Raw genomic sequence first — 26,309 nt, 5'->3', positions numbered from 1 at the left:
CCGGGGGCCGCCCGGGCCTGTGAGGCAGGCTAGCGACTCCATCTCCCAGGCGCCCTTGCGCGGGCAGCCGCTCCCGCCCCCGCGTTGTGGCGGCGGCCCTGAGATGGCGGCGGTAGCGGCGGGTGGTTCGGGCTCGGCGGCCGGCGCGGCCCCTCAGCAGCAGCCGCCGCCGCAGCAGGCGGCGGGGGGCGCGGCGGGCTCGGGCTCCGGGGAGGCCGGCGGGGGCGGCGCTGGGGCCGGGGCGGGCGCGGGCGGCGGGGCCGGGCCCGGCGGCGGCGGCGGCGAGTCGTGGTACCTGGCGCTGCTGGGCCTGGCCGAGCACTTCCGCACGTCGAGCCCGCCCAAGGTGCGGCTGTGCGTGCACTGCCTGCAGGCCGTGCTGCCCCGCAAGCCGCCGGCCCGCATGGAGGCCCGCACCCACCTGCAGCTGGGCTCCGTGCTCTACCACCACACCCGCAACGGGGACCAGGCCCGCGGGCACCTCGAGAAGGCGGTGAGCGGCGGCGCCGGCCGGGGGGTAGCGGGCACCAGAGGAGGCAGGGAGTGAGGGGGGGGCTGGGGGAGGACCCTTGGGGCAGGGGCTGCCCGCCACTGACCCCAGCTCTCCCTGCACTGGTGACCAGCTGCTCTGCCCCAGCCAGCTCGTGACTTGGTGCCCTGCTGAGCCGGGGGGGCAGGCTGGTGGGGAGATTGTTTGGGTGGGGAGAGTGAAAGGTTTCATGCCGTGGCGGGAGACCGTGCCGACTCCTTGCTTGAGGCCCATAAGCCGTGTTCTGTTTCCCAAAGAAATTGTGGCGTGAGAGAATGGGTGGCCATGGGACAGTTTCTTAAATTAACCCCTTAGTATTGTTGACTCTGCACTAACTACTGCAATCTGTTGTCTTCTCTTACAGTGGTTGATCTCACAACAAGTATCCTTTCCTGACCATCTGACAGTAGAACTTGAACAGCTGAAAACTCACTTTTAGAGTCTGGATTTAATGTGACATATTTCGGCAAACGTAACTGGCCAGAGTGAATCTGTTTCAGTATTTTGTAGGTAGTTCTCGCCAATTTCCAGACATGGGCTTCTTGCTTAAATTTGTAAGCTTTGACTTGGCATATTGAGCATTGATTGGTGGATTAATACTTATTGCAACAAAGTTTAATATTTACTTAACTCTGAGGCTGCTAGATTCCACAGTTTGAAGATGTTAAATTTGAAGCAGCAAGCCTTCTGTCTGAACTGTACTGTCAAGAGGTAAGCGTATTGAGGCTGCTCCTAAAAAATATGGTACTTTGCTGATCATAAATGCCCTATCGAGGGGATGGAGGGTTTTTGACAATTTACATATGTATGTTTTTTATTAGAACCACACGTGCACACATTATTACAACATACTCCAGATTATGGGTGATCTCTGGTGCAGGGAAGCTTAATTTATGGTGAAGTAATATGGAAGTCCCAAGGTGTTTCAATATATCATGTTATGCTGGTTGCAATTACTGTTACAATTAAGAAATTCTGTGATAAAATAACAACAAAGAGTCTGGTGGCACCTTAAAGACTAACAGATTTATTTGGGCATAAGCTTTCGTGAGTAAAAACCTCACTTCTTCGGATGCATGTGATAAAATAAGTTTACTATCCTTATTTATTCCTTTAGTCATGGAGGAAAAGACAGGCTAACTTTTTTGGAGTTGCCTGAGATACTTTTGTTATGTGCCTTGAATATTTTGGATTAGATTTATTAAAAGTTTTTTAAAAGGGGTCTTCAGTTTTTGCAAGCAAGCCCATTTGTGATCTCTAGTATGCATTTTTGTGCGTGTCTGAAGGGTTATATGAGTGTACGGATGGATTTTACTAATATTGTTCAGCACATCTTTAGAGGACTGCAAATGTGATTACTCATGTCAGTGTTTGTTTTCAGTTTTGTTTGTTTTCTTGCCTTAAGACTTTTAAATTGGGACCAAACCAGAATATCTTTCATTAAATCTCACTGCTTTTAGTGCTGAAGATTCCTTATATAGGTTGGTTTTACTGTTGAATTTAAGGTACATATTTTTATTTCAGAATTCAGTTGATGCAGCAAAGCCTTTGTTGCGTAAAGCCATCCAGATTTCACAGCAGACTCCATACTGGCACTGTAGACTACTTTTTCAGCTTGCCGTAAGTATTATTCAGGTGCCTTATAAAGCTACATAAAAGGACTGTGAAAATGGTAGGAAGAAAGTATAATGCACTTGTAAATTTCTAGATTTTTGCAACGAGGAGAGAATACTTCTGTATTACTGCAGACACAGCAAGGCTTGGGTGTCTGTCTCTTCATCCAGTGGCTGGGACTAGTGGATAGACTGAATTGTCGAGAGTGCTTCATGTTGTACTATTGTGCTAGACTTCAAATGGAGTCTAGTACAGGCCTCCTTGCCTGCATGGGTGATGATGTGGCTAGCAGGAGAAGGAAGGGCGGGATCCTCAGGATTCTAGCAGGGACACAGAATCCTGAGAAAAGGTGGAAGAATCCCCTTCAAAATGTACATAAAACAAAAATCTCCCCATAAAGTCTGACTGGATAGAATAGCGAGTTTCCTACCTGAGGAAAGTGTGATAGAAGTGTGGGTTCCACTGTTTTCCACTTGCCCTAACATCCACAGCAGAACTGGGTTAGAAAGTGGAATTACTACAAAGGCTTCAGGTCAACATCAGAAATGTTAATGTCTCTGTTTCGTAAATGTTCTTAGGCATGGCTTCAGTTGAAAGTTTAACACAGTACTGGTTTTTAGGCATCATCTGAGAACAATCTTGGAATTAGGAGGTGCACTTGACATTTTGTCCTTACTTTTGTTGTCCATGTGTTCAGAGGATACTTCTTAACCTATCTATAGGGTATCCCAGCCTGTTAAGATTAGAAGCACATCATATCATCCAAAGAGTTTACAGGCTAACCACGCAGTGAGAGAGGCAGGTCATGCTCTCTGCTGGACCTGCACAGTCAAGAGAGCACTGTTCAGCCATATCTCTTCCAAGATATGCCTTTTCTCAGCAGCCCTGTTAGGTATGCAGAATACAATGAAGGCTGTTTGATAAGAATTGAGGGAATTGATCTTTAGAGGCACTTTCTTTCAAAGGAAGCTTGCCAAACTATTCTCTTGAAGGATGTGTTAACATTCACCTTTACTCCTCTTCTTCCCCTGTTCTGTATAGGCTCAAGCAAATAGCAACAACTTATTTCCTTGAAAATGACTTGTTTGTGTAATTTGAGTTGAGATTTTGAGAGCCTTGCACTTCTGTTAATTAAGGGACAAATGTTTACCTATCAGTGAGTTGTATGTGTACTTATAGGAAGCTTAACCTCCAGTTATATTCTGTGCATCTGTGAAGGATTCTTCTTACAACCCCCAAATATGTTGTTGGTATTGTGGCATGTTTCGTTCTAGCTTCTTTCTGATCAAAAGGCCTGAATTCTTTATTCTGTTGCACATTTCACTGAGATGAATTGGCTTTTTGGCTGGAGATTGGGAAAATTCCAATTTCAAAAACTAAGGCTGCATCACAAAAAACAAACAAAAAAAACCCTACTTCACTCTTCTTCCCTGGCCTGGAGCATTGAATATCAGGTGGTGCTCACTGACTTTGTGATAGTGCCTTCCCTGCCAAAGGAACCACTGCTATTGACTTTGGTTTGGTTTAGATTAGGCTGTATGTAGAATAGACCACCTCTACTTTATGATAACTTGGATAAGTGTTAAAAAAAAAATGTTTAGAAGGGGATTTTCTTTGAAATGTTGAAGACTTTTTCCAGAAGAGAAATAGGAAAGGTTTCCTGAAAAGGCCTTCTGTTATGTTTAGGTGACATGTAAAGAACTCCTATTAAGCAGTTGTATCAAACTTTAATTTCATAACAAAATATCCAATTATTGTAACAGGACTATGTTCCTAGAGCAAAAAAGGAAAAAACAAAACAAAAACCATAACTGGAAGTTTGAGTCATTAAAAACACTAGCTTGAAAACTAACCATTTTTTTTTCTCTTCAGCAACTTCACACACTTGAAAAAGATTTGGTATCTGCATGTGACCTTCTAGGAGTTGGAGCAGAATATGCCCGGGTAGTAGGATCAGAATATACCAGGTATGTTTCCTTCATCTACCTCTCCTAATTTATTCTAATTTACATAGACACTGGTTGCAAATGAGCTTCTGTAAATCCATCATAATCAAACCAGTGCTTCTCATGTATTCTCGCTCTCAAATCTGAATCTCTTGCTCTCGCCTATCCAAGGCTGCTTTTAGCAGAAAATAAATACCAGCACTCTGGACCAAAGCTCTGGAGAGCCTTATTCTTGAACAGAATTTTGTTTGCCTTCCTCATCTACTCAAATCTTCCCAACATGTAGGCTTTAGCCTTTGGTTCCCCTGCAAATGGGGACCTTCCAAGGCCTAGATACAGACCTAAAGCCTCAGACTCTTTAATTCCCTGGCACTGTGATTTGGACTCCTTTTTCCAACTTTAAACTTGCCTTCCTCTTCTAGCTCTGGCAGGACCCTTATTGCTGCTTTGAGTGGAGGACAATGGGTGTTTTCTGTGGTTTGGTTCATAAACAGCAAACATTTGATTAAACCCCTCTTTTCCCACCCCACATATTGTCTTATAATTTACCTTATGTTGTGTCTTTTACGTCAGAGGTACGCTAAAGTCTGTGCTGCCACCACTGGGGTGTTTGCACCCAGCCAGTGCACACAGCATGGTGCACAGTAATGGGGGAGGGCAAAATTTGACCAAGGACACCTGTGCTGTGATAAATAGGACCATGGGATGATGGCCTTGCAGAGCAGGCAGGACCTCTTTTAGGAAGTTCTCATTTCAAAGGTCCTCAGATGATAGATTGCATGGACTTCATTTACCATGAAAGGGTGAAAGTCTGAGTTGGTTCTATTAGGCCAGGGGTAGGCAACCTTTGGCACGTGAGCTGATTTTCAGTGGCACTCACACGGCCCAGGTCCTGGCCACCGGTCCGAAGGGCTCTGCATTTTAATTTAATTTTAAATGAAGCTTCTTAAACATTTTAAAAACCTTATTTACTTTACATACAACAATAGTTTAGTTATATATTATAGACTTATAGAAAGAGACCTTCTAAAAATGTTAAAATGTATTACTGGCATGTGAAACCTTAAATTAGAGTGAATAAATGAAGACTTGGCACACAACTTCTGAAAGGTTGCCGACCCCTGTACTAGACTTTTGATCCAGCATCCCAGGCAGTCTAAGCATTATAAGTGTGATGCCTATACCAATAGCTTGTTTCCTCCGGCCTTGTATAGTCTGTGCTGAAAAGATCTGCAGCAGTCTCTTACCCTGAGTTTTCTCTCATGAGTATATCTTGTTCAGTGTTGTACCTTCTTAGAGCTGTGACACGGTTTTGTTTTATTTCAGGGCACTGTTTCTGCTAAGTAAAGGGATGGTAAGTTGGATATATTTAAGAGTAACAAATAAGTTAATACTATTACTTCAGTTCATACACTTTATAGGGACAAAATAAGACTATTGGTCTTGAAATTATGTCTGGTTTGAATGTGTGTTGTGTGCCTTCCTTGTGCCAAACATATTCTGCTTCATTTCCGTAAGCAAGCATGATGTTTGAAATACACCTGAAATCTGCTCTTTGGCATTCAGGATTCTTATGTAGTTCAATGTCTTGCCTGCTCATAATACACATAACACACAAGTAATTTCATGAAGAAATCAAGCACCATTAGTTAGGCATATCTCAGATTAACGAAGTTGATTATAATCCATGAAGAAGCCCTTTTGTGATGCAAGATAAAAGGTCCAGTAACATATAATGACCAATTCTTTTTTAAAAAAGGGTGCCTTTAAAGTTAACATCTTAAGTCTACATTTAGGAACTTGAATAAATGAGGCTCGACATTTAAAAGGGAAGAGCACTCAACAGCTTCGACTCAGCTTCACTGAGCATTTCAGCTGTTTGCTCTGCACTGTTTATACATGAAATGCTTTTCTTATAGCTTCTTCTAATGGAACGGAAACTGCAGGAAGTGCACCCACTCCTTACTTTGTGCGGACAGATAGTTGAAAATTGGCAAGGAAATCCCATCCAGAAAGAATCATTGCGTGTATTCTTCTTGGTGCTGCAGGTGACTCATTACCTGGATGCTGGGCAGGTATGTGAATGATAATTCTGCAAAGTTGTATGTTTGTGAATCATGGAAAGATTCCTGTCCAAAAGGCTGTGGTGTGTTGTGAAATTACTGCATCAGCTTATGCCTTAAAGAAGACTAAACTCCTTAAGGCAAGGACTGTTAACTGGTTGGCATGTTTACTGAACTATATACGTATTCAGGTGTTGTCCCCGATGGCATGACCTGTGTCTGATATGAATCAACTTTCACAGGTGAAAAGTGTGAAACCATGTCTGAAGCAGCTGCAGCAGTGCATTCAGACCATATCGACTCTTCATGACGATGAAATTCTACCCAGCAACCCAGCAGATCTCTTTCACTGGCTGCCGAAGGAGCACATGTGTGTGCTGGTCTACCTGGTGAGAAGCTTTGTTTTACTTAAGCGGCCATTGTTAACTGATGAGGTGTGGGATAAATGTGCTCATTTCATGTCAGGATGAACCTTGTATCCGGAGTATGATCCAGTGTACAAGCACTTTAATTCTTTAAATGGGTGTGGAATTTGCCGTTGTTATGTATGGACTGAATGCACAGCACAGAGCAAAGAGTTTTTACTTCTGCCCTCCCACATGTACATAGTTCTTCTCATCTAATGCTTGACCCTTGCTCTCCACGGGGATCAAAAAGATGCAGTTCATCCTGTAAGTTCAAACTTACTGGGGTCAGAGTATGGTGGCTTAAAACAACCGACAGATGGCAAACATGGTCTGAAAGAATTGGCTAGGAGAGCTTGCCGTTCTGCACCCTGTTGTAGTGTGTTTTAAATAGTGTTTTTTAATGGAATAGCCTTTTGCTTCTCGAGACCAGAGTGGTCACAAGTAAGCACGAATCTGGTACTCTCAAATTTAGTTCCTAGTGGGCCAAGTCACCACGTGGTAAGCTGCAGTTGGCAATCAAGGTCTTTTAAATAGCAGTGGATGCCCTATATTGTGGGAGACTCAGCTTGGAAGAGCAGTTAATTTACATGGAAGTTTAATAATCTATGGAGTTTTGCTCTAGAAATTGACTTTGTAAAGATGGCATCATGATCATTGTGTTAATTTCCAGATCAATGATCCCTGCCAACTAAACCTGGGATCTGAAAGTCACGCTGTTTTTTCTAGCTTGTCCATAATCACTGGTAATAAAGGTTTTTCAGGCTGCGTGTTGCTTTGTTGTACTTCTACCATTAGCTTCAAATTCTGGTCTGTGACACCTACGCAACTTTTTATTCCCTTCAGTAACGGCACCATTTAAAGGAGTTGTACAAGAAGCCCTGAAAATGAAACTTAGTTAACAATGACATAGTTACATGAGCCAAGTAGAATCCAGTTCATTCTCCTAGAGCTATGTTGGTTCTTCATGACTGACCATGGCAGAAGCTTATGTTTTTAACAAAGCAAGGAGATATGACTCCATGTGCCTGAAAATACTTAACTAGACTAGATTTCAGTTTGACGATTTAAATTGTTTTGACCTTGGTTCTGGAGTGTGGCTCTAGACTTTCAGACCCTCTTTCTTCTGTTCTGTGGCAGGTGACAGTGATGCATTCCATGCAAGCAGGGTACCTGGAGAAGGCACAAAAGTACACCGACAAAGCACTCATGCAGCTAGAAAAGCTAAAAAGTAAGTATGGGGGTTAAAACTTTTGATGAGCTGCAAGGCACCTTTATCTGGTGCTAACATAAAAATACCAAAAAATGCAATCTACTTGCAAGAACAGGCACCTCTAATGCTATTGATCTGTTCAGGGTTACTTCCATAAGCCTATGTATGAGGATTTACTGCTCAGCTGTAAGAATTTTGCTCTGGTCTGAAAGTTGGTTTATTAAGATCTGAGTTCAGAACAGGAATTCTTTCCCGTACATATTTACTGGTTAGCCTGTTGAGTTATGGGAGTACAAAAAGATTACTTTATCAGTTCTAGCAGTTTTTAAACTGATGTGTGGAATCTTGGCTATCCAAATCACTGGACTGTTCAAGATCTCACTTATTGGAAGCAAAGTCATGATCCCCAGGGATTCCGCTAAGTGAAGCTTGGATTGCCATTCTTCCCTGATCAAGAGACAAGTCTCGTTTTAAAAATAGGCTCACTTCTCCAGTGGCAACTGAAACAGTAGGTGGGAGCAAGCAGGCTTCTCCAGTGCCACATAGTTCATATAGACTTCTGCTCAGAAGTCTTTGTGCTGAAGTTACGTTGAACCGTTGGCATGAGGGAAGCTAGCTTTGTAGTAGTTTTTTACCCCCAATCGGGGACATTGCAGATTATGTATTCCTCATGCCACCTTATCTTAAACCAAACTTTGCACCCTCAATAATCGGTGTGTTATTCCCTGATAACCAGAAACTTCTATGCTCAAACTCTGTTCACTATTTTTATTTTAACATCATCGTAATAAAATTTTTAAATCTGGGGCCTAGGCTGTGGGGTTAGGATGTTATAGTGCTATATAACTTTATTTCCTGAACTACCCTTGCTTCCCTCTTAGTGTTGGACTGCAGTCCTATTTTGTCATCTTTCCAAGTTATTTTGTTGGAACATATTATCATGTGTCGGCTTGTCACGGGGCACAAAGCTACAGCACTGCAGGAGGTAAAACTGTCTTTCCATGCTTGTTTAATCTTCTGAATATTTGAGTCTTGGCAATAAATGTTAGTTTAAAAAGATGGAAATTTAATTTCCAAATAACATGTTCAGACCCTCACTGGAATCCCAGTAGTCTTCGTGTAACTACTAACATGCATAGCAGTGTCTGGGAATCCTTAAGACACTGACAAGGTTCTTAAGCCTTGAAATTAAACTTCCATCCATACCTCATTTGAGAGCACTTCAGAGATTTTACTCACAGGGTTTTAAAATAGTATAGCTTGCTAGTGGCCAGAGCTGAGTTCCAGATACTTTTCCCCTCATCCTCTTTTCTGTCACTCTTAACTCAAACCCATAACTAGAGTTGTCTTCAACTCTTCTTTCCCTTACTTCCACATAGTGTCCACCACGAGGCACTTCAAACTGTGCATATATAAAATCCAACTGTTCCTTTCTATCCAGACAGCTAAAACTGTCATCCAGGCTCTCCTCTCCACCTGCATTTTTTATGAACTATCAGGATGAAGATTCATTTTCCTTGTTTGTTCCTCTGATCATGTGTCATCCCCCTTTTGAATTCTTCCACTGGTTCCCCATTCTCTATTTGACTCAAGCTCAGGCATATTGCACAGGCTTTCCCAGCCCTTCACAACTCTGCCCTTCCCTACTTATCTTTGTCTTGTTAAGTCACGACCGCCTTCTCCCCTCTGATGGTAATACTGGTCTCCGCTTCCCTTTTGTCCAGTCCTCCCCCAAACGTCGGCATTGTCTTCCATTCCATCCCTTATTTATGAAACATGCTTTCTGAATTGGTCCACTGACCTTTCAAATTGTTTAACACTGCCTACCACAGCGCTTAGAAAAAATTAGCCAAGTAATAGTGCCTAAATAAAGGAGCAGTTGGTGATAGTTCATGGCGTGGTTTTTTTTTTTAACCCTTTGAATGTTTTGTCCCTCTCTTCCATCTTTTGTCTGTTGTATGTTGTCTTGGATTGTGAGCTCTTCAGGACAGGACCCATGACTTCATGTTGGTGGATAGTGCCCAGCACATGATAGAATCTACCATAAAGCAAATAATTCTGAAAACTAACTGGTGCACGCATCCCAGTATGGGGATGCGCGTATGCACACCGGTCTATGTAAGGCTTAGCTTGCAGCGTGTCTGGGCTCTGCTTGAAAGGGGCAAGGCACAGCTTAACTTCATTTTGAGTCAAGCACAGCAATAAGCTGAATGGCTCTTACAGGTCAGGCAGTTGGGAAGTGGGGGCAGGCTCAGCCTAGATGTAATAAAGAAATAATTGGTTTAACCTTTTAAAATATTTTCTTCTAACAGATCTCACAAGTCTGTCAACTCTGCCAGCAATCTCCCAGACTGTTTTCTAATCATGCTGCACAGCTGCATACTCTCCTAGTGAGTACACACTATTACTGTTGAATTTTGGCCTACACAGGGCACCATACCTAGAGTTCCACCTTCATCATTACAGATAACTGTTATAGTGATGCAAACCTCAGCCCGTTTTTTAGACTTGCACCAAGCAAGATCATTTAATCATTTTCTAGAAATCTTGTGAATTGCCTCAATCTGTCTTTGAAGCAAACACCAAGCATTTTGTAATAGCCGTAGAACTGTTAACTATTTAAACGCTTCTCCTTTAAAAATACAGCACATTTAAGTCTGGGAGCTTTGCAAGTGAACATCCACAAGGTATATTGTATGCTTTAGGGAATGCATTTTGGTAACAGAATAAGCATCAGATGATTCACTGTATGTAGAATTTGTATTTTTAATGTTTTATATGAAACAGATTGTAAGAAGAAATGAACTTTACAATAATATGATGAGAAGTTGGCAATACAGGAATTACTTGATCTTCTCAAGTGAACCAAACAAAACTGAGGCTTGGTGGTGTCTGGCATAACACATTAAATTGTTTTCCTGTTAATGCCTCATAACTTCAGGATTTAGTGGATCAGACTTGCGATCATCTCCTTTACTTGCAGAATTGCAATTTTGCTACAATTACTAGAATGCTTAGTCTAAAACGCACTTTCTTTTACAGGGGCTTTACTGCATTTCTGTTAATTGCATGGACAATGCAGAAGCACAGTTTACTACAGCATTGCGGGTAAGATTTAATGCTAAAACTACTTGCTGTAGCTCTATTAAATGTAGAAGTGGGCACAGAATAGACTTACCTTCGATTTCTCTAGGGTCTATCCTCTAGTAACCTTTTATGAAGCAGCCATGTGTATTGCTTTACATCTCCTTGGGTAAGGCAAAGCTATCTTACCCAGTGAAACATATGAATGGTTCATTCCACTATTCCTGTTGAGAGGGGGAGGATTTGGGGGGTGCAGAGCCTGAGTACTTTAATATTCTCATTTGTGCTCGCAACAATCTCTCTTTACTACAATGTGGCAATATCAGAGCACACTGTGCTCAAAGGGCTGGCTTAGCAGTTCTGTCTCATCAACACTGAGAGCACTTTAATATGAAGAGACAGAAGAGAAACGAAGACGAAGCAGCAAATTCTTAAGGAGCTTGGAATAATGAAACCAAACAAAAAAGCCGCCCCACAGGAATGTGGTGTTTAAATGCTGCCTGTCATGTATTTTGCTTTAGAGACTTTTACAGACTGCTGTTGGGTTTAACATTTATTAGCTTCTCAGAAATGAGTTCTGTGTACGAATGCACTTTTGAGTGTCTAGATGGTTTGGATCTTCTGGGCTGGGCTATTTCTTTGTCTTGTGAGGGCTGTAAACAGGCTGGTTAGTAACGAATACCACTCTAGCTATTTCTGGTTTTAGTCTGTGTTTTATATTCTTCTATTTTAGCTCACCACACATCAGGAATTGTGGGCATTTATTGTGACAAACCTGGCCAGTGTGTACATCAGGGAAGGCAACAGACATCAAGAGGTATGTGTCTGGCTGCTTCTGATCTGTGGCTTTACAAGGTGCGTATTTGCAAGAGGAACAAATTTTAGGACAGCACTTTGATTATTCATTCTTGGTGTGCTTTGCCACAAGTGCTTTGTTGGGCAACCACCCATCTGATCAAAGTAGTGTCATTTATTAATAATAATACTTACAGGGGCTTGAGGGTATGAGTTGGCCCAGTGCAGACCATTAAAGGAAACGAGCATTTTGGATCCTACAGAGAGGTGTGATTTAGATGTCTGAGCACAGCAGTGGGAGTCAGGAACTTGAGTCCTAATCTCAGGCCTGTCACTGACTCCCTCTGTGATCTTGAGCCAGTCACTTAAGTTGTCCATTTCAGTTTCCCTCTGTATCTAAGGGCAATATCTACATTACATGGAGTTTAATGAGAATTAATTAAATAATGGCAAAGTGTTTGGAAATGGACATTTGCAGGTGTTAATTGTTACCCACAGAGGACTGATCAACCAACCCTCTTCCCAAAGAAGTTTACATCAACTATCAAGTATTTATCATTTTGTACAGCAGCATTTGTGTATTCTCTCTAGCACTTACGATTGGGTTCTTTAGCTTCTTTTCAGAAACAGTACTGTACTTTCAAATGTTATGCTAAGTCTTTTGTGGACAAATGGTACATTGTCAATTTGAACAAGCAAAAGCCCAAAGCACGTTAAAAAGGGAAGTTGGAGAATGAAAATTCGTCAACTTAATTTTTGGCTAGTGTCAGGTTCTGGTTCTTGTTAGTTAGCAAGATGATTCAGCTTTTGGATTTCAAGCACTCCAGTCATATGTTTCCATTAAAAGTCTTTCCAGTTAAATTTGAAGTTTCATGCTAACACTTACAAAGTCTAAAAAAAAAATAGAAAATTGTTCTTTATAAACCCGCTTTTTAGGGCCAATATTGAGCTGATGGTACCCTTCCAATGTTGGAATGTTCCATCCTGTGTTCTGGCCAGTAACTTTATTTTTTGTATAACTTACAGCATTCTGCTTAATGTACTGTTCCCATGAAAACATTGGTATCCCATATTGTAAGCTAATGCTTGTTAGAAACAATTTTTTTCCATTTCTGTTTCTTGACTACAGCTTTACAGTTTATTGGAAAGGATAAATCCAGACCACAACTTCCCTGTAAGGTAAGGATTCTGGATATCTTCTAAATGCTATTTTTGCAAGGGTGTGTTTGCCTTGTAAAATTCTTAAAATAAAAAAAAGCATAGCACGAAAAGCAAATGAACAGCTTTGATGTCAAGGAAGGGGTCTTACCGTTTTTTCAGTCATTGGCGCAAAGACTTGTGCTTTGATTATGAAATGTTGGCAAATAAATTCCTAGAATCTATCACCCTGTATCACGCACCTAATGATGGTAAAACTCCTGGATTTAAGTTTATCGCTTTCTCCCCAGCTCTCACTGTCTCCGAGCAGCTGCTTTCTACATCCGAGGACTGTTCTCCTTCTTCCAAGGCAGATACAATGAAGCAAAGTGAGTGCAAAGTCAGTGCCTTTTGGAAGGGGTGAGCGAAAGGGGCCTCTTCCAAGCCTACCAGAATCCTTCTCCCCTTGAATTTGTCCAGGCTGATTTTAATACTTGCTGTTTGTCTAAATAGGATTGACAAACAGTTTAGGGAAATTCCCCTTTAGATTTTCTTCTCTACATCTTTGAATTTCTACTAATGACAATATCTAGCACTCTTCATTGGTAGATCTCAAAACTGTTTTACAAATGTCTGTATTGTAATCCCCATTTTACAGATAGGGAAACTGAGGCACACAGAGGGGACGTGACATGCCCCAGGTGTCGCAACCAGCCAGTGTCAGAGCTGGGAGTAGATCTTAGGTCTCCCGAGTCCCAGTATTTGCCTCTTGACTTCCACAGTTAGTCTTTCTGTTCTGGATTATGGTTATGACACGTTTGTTACATATTAGAAGGAAAAGAGAATGTTTTATAAAATGTTTTATTTTTGTTCTGTTTTGGTAGACGATTTTTGCGAGAGACACTGAAAATGTCAAATGCAGAAGACTTGAACCGATTAACAGCATGTTCTCTTGTACTCCTGGGTCATATATTCTATGTGTTAGGGAATCACAGGGTAAGCTTTTACAGTCTTCAGTATTACTACTGAGACCCTTGTTTTACTTACTATTTGCCAAAAAAAAAAAAAAAATCAGTGGGTTTTGTAAAACTAATCTGTTTTAAGAGTTCCATACATTGCAGTATCCTACCTAAAGTGGGAAGCGTATTGACTTTTCAATTTGTGATTTGCATGTTTAATGGTACATTGACAAAGCAGTGACATTTGCAATCTATTTCAGAAGATTGTATTTTTGTAATGTTTAAAATCACTTGAAAGTAGAGGAGAAATGGTTTAAACTGGATTATTTTGGAAAGGATTCTGAATTCAGATCCTCATTTTTTTTTTAAATCCTCATGCTGTGACAAGCTGATGCATGCCACAGCATGTTTTCCCTGATGTGCCCAGTAGATGTACTCCAATTCCAATTGTGTTGAAAGATCCTAGACCACTTTAGACTGTATTTTAGGGGTTACCGTCCTACCTCATAAACACAGCCACCTCCTGGGTTGGAACATGGCAGCCATTCTGTGGTTATCAAAGTTGTTTCAATTTCAGCAATAACTTAATATTTGTAATTATTGGTGATTCATATATTGAAACAAAATCCTTAATAGGTCACTTGCTTTAAAGTTACTAGTTTTAATTGGCCCCTTGTATAGTGTAGCCCTTCTCTACATCTGCCATCTCTCAGTCCTCCTTTGCTTTTCTTATGCATAAGGGAGCAGTAAACTTTAATTTTGAACTTCCTATATGTACTCTGTCAATCTGTCATACACAATGTATAGACTGTGTGTTCAGGTGTTTGTACTCTCTTCCAAATAAATCCTGATATCTGGTGCTTGGCTTTAGTTTGCTTTAGCAGATCCAGTAACTGATGAAATAACAAAACTGGAGTTATATAGAAGAATTATAATCTCACATGAGATTGGTTCTAATAGCCCAGGAGTGACGCTGTCTGTCATGTTACTGCATAGGTGAAAATTGCTTAGTAGATCTTAACTAATACACGAGAACAGTGTTTGGGTTAAGAGTTAGCTAGATATTCTATCTGGCAGTGGATATCTTTGGGTGGGGGGGGGAGAGCTGGGGGACTGTGAGCATTCCATTGTGACACTTATTATGTACATTTTATGGGACATTTTTATACCTTAAAGAAAAATATCTGTGGCTACAATGAGTGTTTGACCTTAATATGCATTCTTGACTAGGAAAGTAATAACATGGTGGTACCAGCCATGCAACTTGCTAGCAAGATCCCAGACATGTCTGTGCAACTATGGTCTTCAGCTCTGCTGCGAGGTAAGTTAGTCAAAGTGTTGCTCCTATATGTCTGTGTACAAGACAAGTAGCAAGTTGAGTTCTCAGGATTGGGGAGAGGGAAAAGACCATGCTTTTCGGTTCTAATGCTTACCAAGAAGCTAGTGGCATAAACATTTTATGTACTCAGTTTTTTTAGGAGTGTGTGTGTGTGTCTCGAAGACAAGAAATGTTAATTTTATGACCAGATATGCTATATTTAAAGTGTGTGGAAATCAGGTGCTTCTTCCAGTCACTTGAGTGTCAAAAATCCTGACTATCAGTCTTGCTGTGCAGCAACTCGCATATGCTAATGTCGCCTCTCATTTGCAGCTGTGCACACTTGATGGCCTGATTTTGGGCAGAATGATCTTGGCCAAGATTTTCAAAAGGGACAGATTGATTTTGAATGTCCAACTTGCCACCTTAAAGGGGCTTGACTTTCAGAAAGTTCTGAGAACCATCCTCTGAATATCAGCCCCACATAGTGTCTTCAGGTGGGCACCCAAAATCACTAGTCACTTTTTAAACCTTGGCCTTTGGTGTATCATTGGAAGCCTGTAATTTTTAAGACATTTTTCTCCCACTTTTTCAGACTAATGCACTAGCTCCTAACTGTTCCCACTATCAGCCAACTTGTATGCTGATCTTGTTTGCCTAGTAATAACACCACCTGTTAGTCACTAAAGAGGTGCGATTCCCAGAGGAGAAAAAGATCAGGATACATTGGCTGACAGTGGGGACAGTTATGAGCCGGTGCAGCAGTCTGAAAAAGAGGGGGGAAATGGCTGAGTGGCTTTTCAGTGCCTGATAGCAGAAGTGGTAGTCTCAAATCTTAACGTCACCTTTTCTAGTTCAGCAGTAGGGTTCAAGGTGAAAGAAAGGAAAGGAAATTAAACCTGGAGGGAGAGATGGTGGTCAAGTGGGAAAACAAAAAAAGGAAACCCCAAGAAAATACCAGATGGTAGCTACTGGCTGTTCCGGGAGCCTATTGAATCTTTAACCTTGACACCAGCCCCAGATTTTTTGGATGCCAAGGTCATCCCTGCATGTTTTGCTACAGCAGTAGAATCACTAATGCCTGCAGTTCAGTGTCTCTTCATGAACACCTTGCAAAAGGGGTGGGAGAGAATCTTGTATTGCTCTCTAGCAATCCCATGTGGCTAGCACAAGAGCAGCGTTAAATTAATCCACAGAGAGGTTGATCTAGTTCTTGACTAGAAAGGCAGGTTAGCCTGCTGCCAGGGTGAATGAATAGGCAGGATTCTAGAGGATGTTTTCTCCTTGTATGTAGTTGATTCTCTCACAAAGTATCCCTTTTTCAACATTATGCTCTGTGCTTCACCCTGTCCTGTGTCCTGGATACTGCAAGCATTGATTGTTTCACTTCATAGTTTCTGCTGCTGTCAGAGCGTTCATAAATAGGGCGGGGGAGACTGTTATACCACATCATACATAAATATCATTTAATTTGACTCCCACAAGACCCAGGATGCTTTCTATGTTGACTAGTTTCTTGGCAGACAGTGTTAATGCTACAGTTGACTTACCCTGCAGCTTCAATTTAATATAAATAGTCATGTTACTACGAAAACTGTGCTGCACATTAAGCGCTGCAGGCAAGAAAGGCCAGACTTACATTCTCCTGTTTTCCTGCTGCTTTGGTTAAAAATGTCTTCTGGGCAATTGAAATATTTTTCTAATTTGTAGGTGAGTGTCGCTCTTGTGTGAGGTGCATTGATAGCCCTGGAGACCGACACCCTCGATTTATCCACAGTCCGGGTGCAATATAAGCTTCCCCCACACTGTCCCATCAATGTGCCTTATCCAGGCCTTGGAGAGACCTCGAGTGGAGAGGGGAACTCTGTCTCAATGGCTGTTACCTGCTGGGACTGCCTACAAGAGGTCCACTTGTTTCTTGATGTGGTTACTTGTCCACTAGTAACTAGCCTGTGACCCACTAATTTACTGCAAATAGATTGCTGAACAGTCAGCCATCTGATAGTACCATTTGTCAGACACTAGTCACCTGGATTAAGATTTTCCTCTTGTCTGCAGTTCTTGTATGTGATTACAGGTCTTTCATAAAGTTTCTTTCAAGGAAATGGCAGTCACCTTGAAATAGATTAAAGCTCTTCAGTAATGGGGGATGAGAGAGCCATGCACATGGACAGTTTGTGGAATTGCTCATACTAAAAAAACAGCCCTGCGTTAGTACACTAGAATGTGACAAAATATTTAGGAGTCAAATCAGTATGATGGCAAAATACACCACACCAGAGGCTCTTTATCTTGGCACTGTCATCCTGGTAATACTATTATTTTTTTTTTAAACAAGATGCTTAAGGGAGAGTTTGATTTCTAATAAGTATCATATTCACTGCAGGATAGCACTGCTTCAGGTTTCTGATAATAGAAGATATAAGAATTCTTCTTTTTGCTTAACTGAAGATTATTTGTGCATAATGATAGCTACCTATTTAGCCCTGGTTTCCCTTTTGGACCACAAAAAAATGCAACTTTACTTCATAAATTCCTCCTGTGTTCGCATCATAGAATTGCTGATGAAAAAGCACTTGGCTACTAGTCACTGAGAGTACCCTGGCAAAATGGAAGTATTATGGGCAGATTGGCACCCTTAAGAGCTGTCCCTTCCACTTTGCTCTGCATGGCGTTTTGAAATTTCACACAACTATTAACACTGCAGTGCTCCTGTCTACCTTTGACCTTTTTTTCTACACTACTTCCTCAGCTTATCTAGCATGGGCCTCCTCTTCATCACTTTTCACGATGTTACCTCTGTTTGGGGTGAGAGCCTTCTTCACTGCAGTTCCTCACATTGGGAACAGCCATTCTGTATTTTTGGGCTTCCCTGATTCTCCATCTGTCTTCAAATTGCATTTGAAAACTTATATTTTTCTCTTGTGAACAAAGATTCAGTTAACTTCAGATGTATTTTAACTTTGGAAGTGGAATATGGTTTAGCTGAAACTACCTATTGAAACACTACACTGAGAACCTATTCTGTGTGTGCACCAACTTCCATCCTGCTTAAGAGTGTCATAGTGATAAGAATTTTCTGTATAAATGGAGATATTTAGTGTTGAAACTAAGTTCTTCAGTCACCTAATATTAGAGCAGCCTGCAAAATCAAACGGATTGTGTATGCTGTTTGGGGTTGAGGGGAAGACTGGCAAGCATCTTTGGCAGAAACTGATCTCGGGAAGGGCAGAATCCAAACTGGGTAATGCCTGGGATGTGAAGTGAAGGCAGCTATGACTGCTTTCCCCAAGCAATGCCAAAAAGATGTTAATGACAAATGTGGAGGGAGACAAAGCTACTAGAAGGGGCACTAGGCACTGTGACTCCTGTATGCAAAGTGCTACTGTCCTCCACCAGACAGCGCTTCATAATGTGAGAGCGAGAATTGTGTTGTGAGGCTCTTTTGGCGCAAGTCTGAGCTAAAAAGGGATGAACGAGTTTAAATGAGCAAACATTACATACGGTAAGACTGTGATGTCAAGTTTCAGCCTGTAGTGAATTAAAACAGCGCAGTTTTAAAGCTCCACAAAATTTGAGTTTTGTAATAGAAAATTATAACTCAACTTCTATTAAAATCAGCACTACTGTCAGGTTAATATAATTCCTTGTAATTACCAAGACATGCAGTAGCGTGCTTTTTTTCCCAATAGATGGCACTGTAACCTAGACACACTGTCAAAGGTTGACAACAAGCAGATATTTTCTGTTCAAGTAAAAATTATTGGTCCTTGTGGAGTTACTGGCGTATTGTCCATAGAGGTTGAAAATAAAAAGAGAATAAATGTTGAGCTGAGCACAAATAAAAGTTTTGAAACAGGGAAAGATACAGACCGTTCAGCAAAAGTGAAACTTTCTTCTGCCCTCTCATTGTGCAGAATAGAACAGTGCAATAGTGGGGAATATGAGATGTGGCTGGTGTAATAGCATCAAGTATTTTAGGCATATTTTGTTAAATATTTTTTATTTTATACAATATCTAAGATTAATCTGCCCTCAGATGCAAGTGTGCAGTTCCTACTGAAGACACTGGGCGGGAGCGCCTGTGAGGGTAGAAGTTAGCACCAAATGTAACTTTTGGCCATTTTGGTCCAGTTCTGTCTGATTTTGCCTTTCTATTAAGTAGCTGAGGTAAAAGCACTTGGATCCCTTTGAAAATTCCAGCCTTTGGCCTGGTCTACACTAAAAGTTAGGTCCACCCAGCTACATCACTCAGGGGTATGAAAAATCCATACCCCGAGGGACATAGTTAAGCCGATCTAATCTCCAGTGTAGGCAGTGCTAGGTAAATGGAATAATTATTTTTTCAACCTAACTACTGCCTCTCGGGGAGGTGTTTACCTATGCTGACAGGAGAACCCTTCCCGTTGGCGTAGGTAGTGTGAATACTGAAGTGCTAAGGCAGTGCTGCCGTAGTGGTGCCACTGCAGTATTTCTAGTGTAGACTAACCCTGTGTCATTATTTTCATTGTTCTCCCTTGCTGAAAATAACTTCATAAACATCCCTAGTGTAGCGGAAACACCATTAAACTTCTCTGAGGAGTTGCTATAAAAGTATCAGAGCATACTATTTAAAGGGCAGACTTTTTGGGGGTGGGGGGGAATGATCAATTTAAAAAACTTTGGATTCAGTGTCCCTTGAAAATGACTTTTTTTTTTTTATAAAGTAGGGGACAGGAAGGAAGTTCCACATGGGGCTACACAAGTGATCTCCTCTTCCTCCAGCCAATACAAAGGGGCATTCTTAAGCAATTAAAAAATGCCATCTGCCCGAACTGTCAGCCATTTAATCTTTCTCTCAGTACAAAAATGTGACACACTCCACTTTTTTCTCTTTCAGATTTGAACAAAGCCTGTGGAAACGCAATGGATGCTCATGAGGCTGCACAGATGCATCAGAACTTTTCACAGCAGCTTCTTCAGGACCATATTGAAGCTTGTAGTCTTCCAGAACACAACCTAATTACGGTAGGTAGTCTTCCTCTTCCACCGTGCGGTGTGTGTAAAGCAACACACTGATCTCTTCTCTTGTCTGCCACCCCTTTCCCCAACACACAAGCATCTCAGTAAGTCACCAAACTTCAGGCTGCTTCCTAATATTTATAATGGACTGATAACAGGAAAGAGAAATGGAGATCAAATTAATGAGTTAACTTTGGTACAGGCTGTTAGGTTGGTGATGTCTTTATTTCTCAAGTGTGCTTTTCCCTGAGTGTCGCATGATTATTGCATGAGCAAAGTGGTTTTTGTAACCCATCATCTGGTTCATTTTACTTACAGTTCTTGCTTTCAAAAGCAAGAAACCACTTATGTTCTGGATATATTAGGTTACGGTAGTGCACCCAGGTCTTCAATCTGAGAGTGATATTGTCTTGTACAGTGCAAGAAATATCCACTACTGTTGACATTTTCTGTGCCTAAATAGAAATGTCTTTGGTTTAATTTCACATTTTGTATCTAGACAGACCTTGCCATAAACTGATTTTTTTTTTTCACCCCTTTGAATGTGCTGATCTTCTGAAGCCACTTAGATTCACTTCTAACAGAACTAAATACAGCGTCTTAATTTGGAATCCAGATAATTACCTTAACCTCTGACTCCCTAACTTTGACTGTATCAGTGTCAAAATGTTTTGACACTCGAATTGTTTTGAAGAGGTAAAGAAATCAATCCAATTTGTTTTTTAATTATTAATAATTTAAATGTCTTAACTTTCTGGGGACTAAATGAGAGGGAGAATGGAAAGAAATCATTTAATTGCTTAGTCTGCAGTAGGTCCCTTTAGAGATTTCCCAGGGGTGGGAATGCTTGAGATATAACCTCTTGTTTACAAAGATGCCCACAGCAATTGTGTGATTTCCAGGAGCATGTGTATAAAACCTGCAATCCCAGAGGACACAGATTTCAGTGATAGTGCTGTGCTAATGACTTCAGTTTGATGTCGACCTGCATTGCTGAGCTTTTCATAATCCATGTTCTGATTGCATAGGCTAGATAGTGTGGATTGGAAAAAATGTATTACAAAAATGAATTTTCTGTCTCAGCAGACTTTGTAAAATGTAAAACACCCAAATGTATTAAGATGGGTGAGGAACAGGCCTTTATTTAATTTAATTTTGGTTGTAGCTTGAACATTTTAATTGACTTGTACAGACAAACTCAACTTGGGGCCCTATCCATCAAATCTGTACTTGTGTGAGTGGTTTCAGGATTGGACCTTCACATTCTTATGGGAAGGAACAGGAAATGCATTCACTCAGTAGCCTGTCAATCCTAGGTCAAATGAAATAAGAGACCAATGTCTGAAATTAAATTGGACTCAGGAATGACTGGCAGTTTGAATAGCAGCATTTTGTTTCTGTGGTGTTTTCTAGTAATGGACTTCTGGCTGATAAAAAAAAATCAAACATTCTGGTTCTCAACTACTTTTGATACCCTGATTTTAATTATCTCAATGTGGTGAATATTATGTGGCCAACTCTTCATTTCTGACCTTGCTGTGATTTTTTCCCCCTCCCATGTAGTGAATATAGGTTTTTCATATTGTATGTTATCTTTCAGTGGACAGATGGACCGCCTCCTGTACAGTTCCAGGCTCAGAATGGACCCACCACCAGCCTGGCCAGTCTCCTGTGAAAGAGAAACTACCAGGACAATGCTTAAAAAATGTAGCCAAAATGCGGGGGGAACAGAACATTTTCCCACAACCTTTTCTGCAAAGAAGAAAAAGCAAATTCCTCTTCTAGCAAGGGCCTCGTAGGAAATGGATTGATAATCACATCATGTACATTTCATAGACTTACAAAGCGAGAAGGGCATTTTAAGCTGCTTTTATGTAACCTGTGTGAACATACAGCTAGTTTGTGTGTATACTCACAATCTGGTTTTAACTTGTTTTCCTCTTGTCCAGAATTAAGGTTTAGACAAAGAGGAACACTTGTTCCTTAAATTGGCTAGATGTTTGTTTTTAAAAAAGACAATACCAGAAAATGAAGAATGTATTCAGATTGGAGCAGTGATCATAATCTAAATATTTAAACCCTACCTGAAATGATGCATGTCTGCTTTTATTGTTTTCTGTGCTCTCCACTCCCTGGGAATAATTGGATAGAATCATGACTAGCCATAGGTTACAACAAGCTTCAGAAGTTGGTTCATGAAGTGGCATCTTTTCTTCTTCTTCTGTATCAAGGCTTTGAGAATGGCAAAAGTATTGGAATCCCATCATGAAGGTAAAAATTAGCTCATTTACTAGGTAGACTGTTGAAGAGAGAAGCAAAACAAAGTGTGTGGTTTAGGGTAGACAGTTCCCAAATCTGACATGAATATCTGCATAGAAGAGGCTTACAACAGAATAACACATGCACCTGGGAAATCTTGCGTTTCCAAATGATTTTCCATCTGCTGGGCAACTTTTCTGTTTTGTACCTCAAATTTTGGAACCCTGCTGCTGTGAAGTTACTGTGTTTCTCTGTATGCTGTCCAGCTGCCTGCCAAAATAGGAAAGATGTCACAACTCAGTCATTTCCATTTTGCAGAGTCGAGTTTGGCAGTTGTGAATTCTGTGGAGCAGTGTCAACAGCTCAGAGCGGGGATTCCAGCGTGTCAAGTGCAGAGTGGTGTAAAGGTCATCAGACAGGGTTAAATGTGTTTCCTCTTTTTGAAACCTATTTAATTCTGCAAATTTATGAGAAAAATACTTAAGATTTCTAATCAAAGGAGTACTGCTGGTATTCCAGTAATACTGGTAGGTTTTTTTAAAGAAATGCTAATCTTATGTTTGGGGCAACTTTCTGACCTTAAAATTGTTGAGTCTAGCAGGAGTGTATTTGAAACTTGTCTCTTGGAGTGGTGGTTCTCCTATTTAGCAATCTGGCATCTGCCTGATTGCATATTACTTGCCTTCTAGAAATCAAAGTCTACTACTTGATCATTGAGCGATATATGTATTTTTTTTTAAAATGGGACAAAAATTTGTTTTGTCCATGTAACGATGGGGTTATGTGATCCTTCTGCTTGCTGCACTGCAGCTGTTTAACCTCTGTTCTCAGAGCTGTGCTGATGCACAAGCCATGGTAATTTTAGGCTTCGTTAGATGCACAGTAGGGGGAAGATGGTTGTCTCCAAAACTGATAGGGGGGAGATGCTTCAATTTCAGGCCTGCAGAGCAGTAATTGATGCAGCATAAACTTAGTTTTTTTCCAGAACTCGGAAGATAACAGCATCTTTGTGAGCTGACAGGACTTTATGGGTACTTTTATGCAAACAAGCATCCCTTGTTTCTCATCATTATACAAATAGAAACAACATTTGTGATTGTGTTGATTTAAAAGAAGAGACACTATCTCCAGTGTATGTCGTCTGGTTTTTTTGTGGCCCAGACTGGAATGCCGTTCTTGTACCCAAGAAGAGTTGTGCCAGTTGATCATGAGGAATGCTACCTAGAGTATACTTTGCTGAGTTCCTTTGAATTATATCACTGACACTTAGCACAGTGCAGCATTCCCATGAAGGGTCCCAGATTGACAGCTCTGGGGACAGAAATCCTCTCTCCTCATAAGACCACTGCAAGCTTGTACCACAGTACCATTGTGGCCTCAGTTCTCAACAGGTGGATTCTGTCGCTGGCCTCTGATGGGACTGCCAGTAAAGGTGCCAGATTGTGGTATGGATATCTGCCACTAGGAAGGGCACTGGCGCAGTAGACTTTTCACGCTGGCAATCAAGCAGCTGTCACTGCAGTCACTTTGGATTTCAGCCCATGATGTTCAGGTGAATGGTGCCATATTCCATGTGCCATCCAGACCCCTGTCTTAGGACATCCCTTCTTTACTCTGGAGCATGAAGCAATTAGTCTTTCTCATACATCTATGGCCGGGTTTCCAAAAGTGCTGAACAGACACCACCTCCCATTGAAACACTTATGGAAAGTGGCCATATTGTCAGTGGTGGTCAGCACCCCACCCCACCCTCATGGTTCTCAACTTCTGGTTGCTGACTTGTCTTAAAAATATGCCTCCAGTTCTGGGTGCTGGTCATTTGAAAATCCTATGAAAGAATCTTGGTTTAAAAGTGTTTATAATTTGGATGTGTGTTAAAGAATGGAGCCTTTACAAAATGGGGTGGGAGTGTCTCTCTCTCTGTCTTGGTTTCTCGCTGATAGGGAACATTCTTGTTCTGTAATGTAATATTCAAATTAATACAAATATTTTTAAATAATTCCCTTCAAAGATCGGCCTATTCACAAGCACTGTTCCTTTGCCTGCCTTCTTGTCATCTACCCTAAGCTCTTTATTCACCTATCATGTTCCCATTCAACTGAAAGAAATCCATTATAAATGTTAGTCAAATGCCTCTTCTGTGAAGCAGTGTGGAGGGGAGGAAACAAAACCATTAGGGATGGTTCACACGAAGGGTCTCCAGACAAGCCAGGCATGTTTACTTGAGTCTACACAGGTACGTTGCCTCCTGTGGCATTACTGCCTTCAAGCTTTCAGGGGAAGTTATTGTGCCCCAAAGTCTTGAAAGTGGTTTTCAAGGCTATGGGTGATGAAGAGGCCGTGTATTATCCTCTGTGCAGTTCTTCAGTTTGCAGAGGTGATTTTCTAGCTTCTTGTTGGCAATACCATGGCACATATGGATTGATTTGTTCTATCGGTAGAAATTATAGAAAGCTTGTTGTAAAGCGATAGAAAATAATCATGGGAATTTCACCTATTACCTGACTAGCCAACACTTGCTTCTACATAGGAGGGTGGTGCTGCATTTCCAATCTTCTCTGGACAGAATGGCATGCTTGTTTATATCTTTTGACAACTGACCTATCATCCACCATAGGTCCCTCTAGTTGACTTCAAACTCCCTTCCCTTTCTCCTGCCTTCTTCCCGTGCGCAGAATTTCACAAACTGTGTAAATTTGAATTAACCTGGTAATTTTGTATCTCTGAAACTCAATGTACATTTGCTACAATGTACAATGCTTTTTGACTACACTTGTGTATTAAATTATTTAATAGTTATATTTGCTTTTCAATACATTTTGTATGTAGCGCAGATTAAAATAAGGGTCTCATAACTTAAATTCTTCCTAATTTTAAAATGCATAGTATCTTTGGTCATCTGTACGTCAAGATGAACAGAAAACTAGGGATTTACATTTTAGAAATATTTTTTGGTTAAATGCTTGATCGGACTTTAAATTGATTTGATCAACACTGCGTATTTCTAGTCTTCAGACTCCTGTCCCTTAATTCCCTTTATATGAAACATCCACAAAGTCGTTTTTATGAACTTCTTAAAAAAACTGTACAGTTTCTTTAGCATTTTTAAATGAGTAGTAAAACTTATAAAGAAACATTTAATCATTGTCATGTAGATAGTGTAAAAACTTCAATATGTATAGACATCGCAATCTGAAACAGTGTTTGCCTATTCTATTTTCATTTCCTGCAGTACAGACTTCAGAGAGGTTTCAGCTAATAAATTTCATACTTGGGAAAGACCATTTAAATTAGCTCACGGTTTCTTGAAAAAGTAGATAGGAACTTTATTCCCCTGGGGTGTGCGTGTGCGTGTACACAAGCAGAAATGTATGATGGTACAACAGTGTTAGAGCCTTAAGTTGTTATGCTATCTATAGACATATGCAGTTGAGCACTGTTGTTTTACCTCTTTGATTTCAGTTTCTCAATTTACCTAGAGAATGGATAGTTAATTTTCTTTTATGACAAATTCTGATTCGTATACCATCTTGCTTTAATGTACAGCGGTGCTGACAAAACTACATCTCACACTAAATTAACCTGATTAGCATTTCTAATATATGGCATTCATGCCACAATTCTGGAAGCCCTTTGGTGTCAGAGGGGTGGAGCAGGGAGCTGACCAGTATTTCAGTCTGTACAGAAAAACCTTTGGTGAAAACAACAAAGTGAAGTATTATTTGTCTGTGCTGTTCTGCTGTCTGTCTGAGCAAGTGATTCGAATTATTTGCTGCAGTGAAATGTTAATGATAGATTGGGTTTGTACAATGTATTTGTGTTTGTAGTTCTCCCTAAATACCAGGACTACTACTTTCATCTAACACTGTAAATACAGTAACTGATGTAAGGAGACGTAACTTTAGGCATTAGTTTGTTGCGTTTGGTTCCTCTCGTTTTCTATATTAGAAGAATTTTTAATAAAGTTTAATCTGACCTTTAATTTTA

The 26,309-nt window shown here is 40.8% G+C and overlaps 1 protein-coding gene across 1 annotated transcript; it reads left to right on the top strand.

Annotated features, from left to right (window-relative positions):
* Nucleotides 1-79: 79 nt before the first annotated feature.
* MAU2 (MAU2 sister chromatid cohesion factor) lies at nucleotides 80-26,309 on the top strand. The gene is made up of 19 exons (XM_054013358.1): nucleotides 80-493; nucleotides 894-911; nucleotides 1,175-1,240; nucleotides 2,054-2,149; nucleotides 4,016-4,110; nucleotides 5,416-5,443; nucleotides 6,009-6,164; nucleotides 6,395-6,541; nucleotides 7,697-7,787; nucleotides 8,651-8,754; nucleotides 10,082-10,159; nucleotides 10,812-10,877; nucleotides 11,587-11,670; nucleotides 12,778-12,827; nucleotides 13,097-13,174; nucleotides 13,670-13,781; nucleotides 14,975-15,065; nucleotides 19,942-20,069; nucleotides 21,664-26,309. Exons 1-19 carry the CDS (start codon nucleotides 104-106, stop codon nucleotides 21,736-21,738), a joined length of 1,953 nt encoding a protein of 650 aa, XP_053869333.1. The 5' UTR covers nucleotides 80-103; the 3' UTR covers nucleotides 21,739-26,309.

The sequence above is a fragment of the Malaclemys terrapin genome, chromosome 24 (assembly GCF_027887155.1).
Source record: "Malaclemys terrapin pileata isolate rMalTer1 chromosome 24, rMalTer1.hap1, whole genome shotgun sequence".
Taxonomy (NCBI): Eukaryota; Metazoa; Chordata; order Testudines; family Emydidae; genus Malaclemys; species Malaclemys terrapin.
Note: the sequence above shows the minus strand (reverse complement) of the source record. Positions and strands in the feature narration are given on the sequence as shown.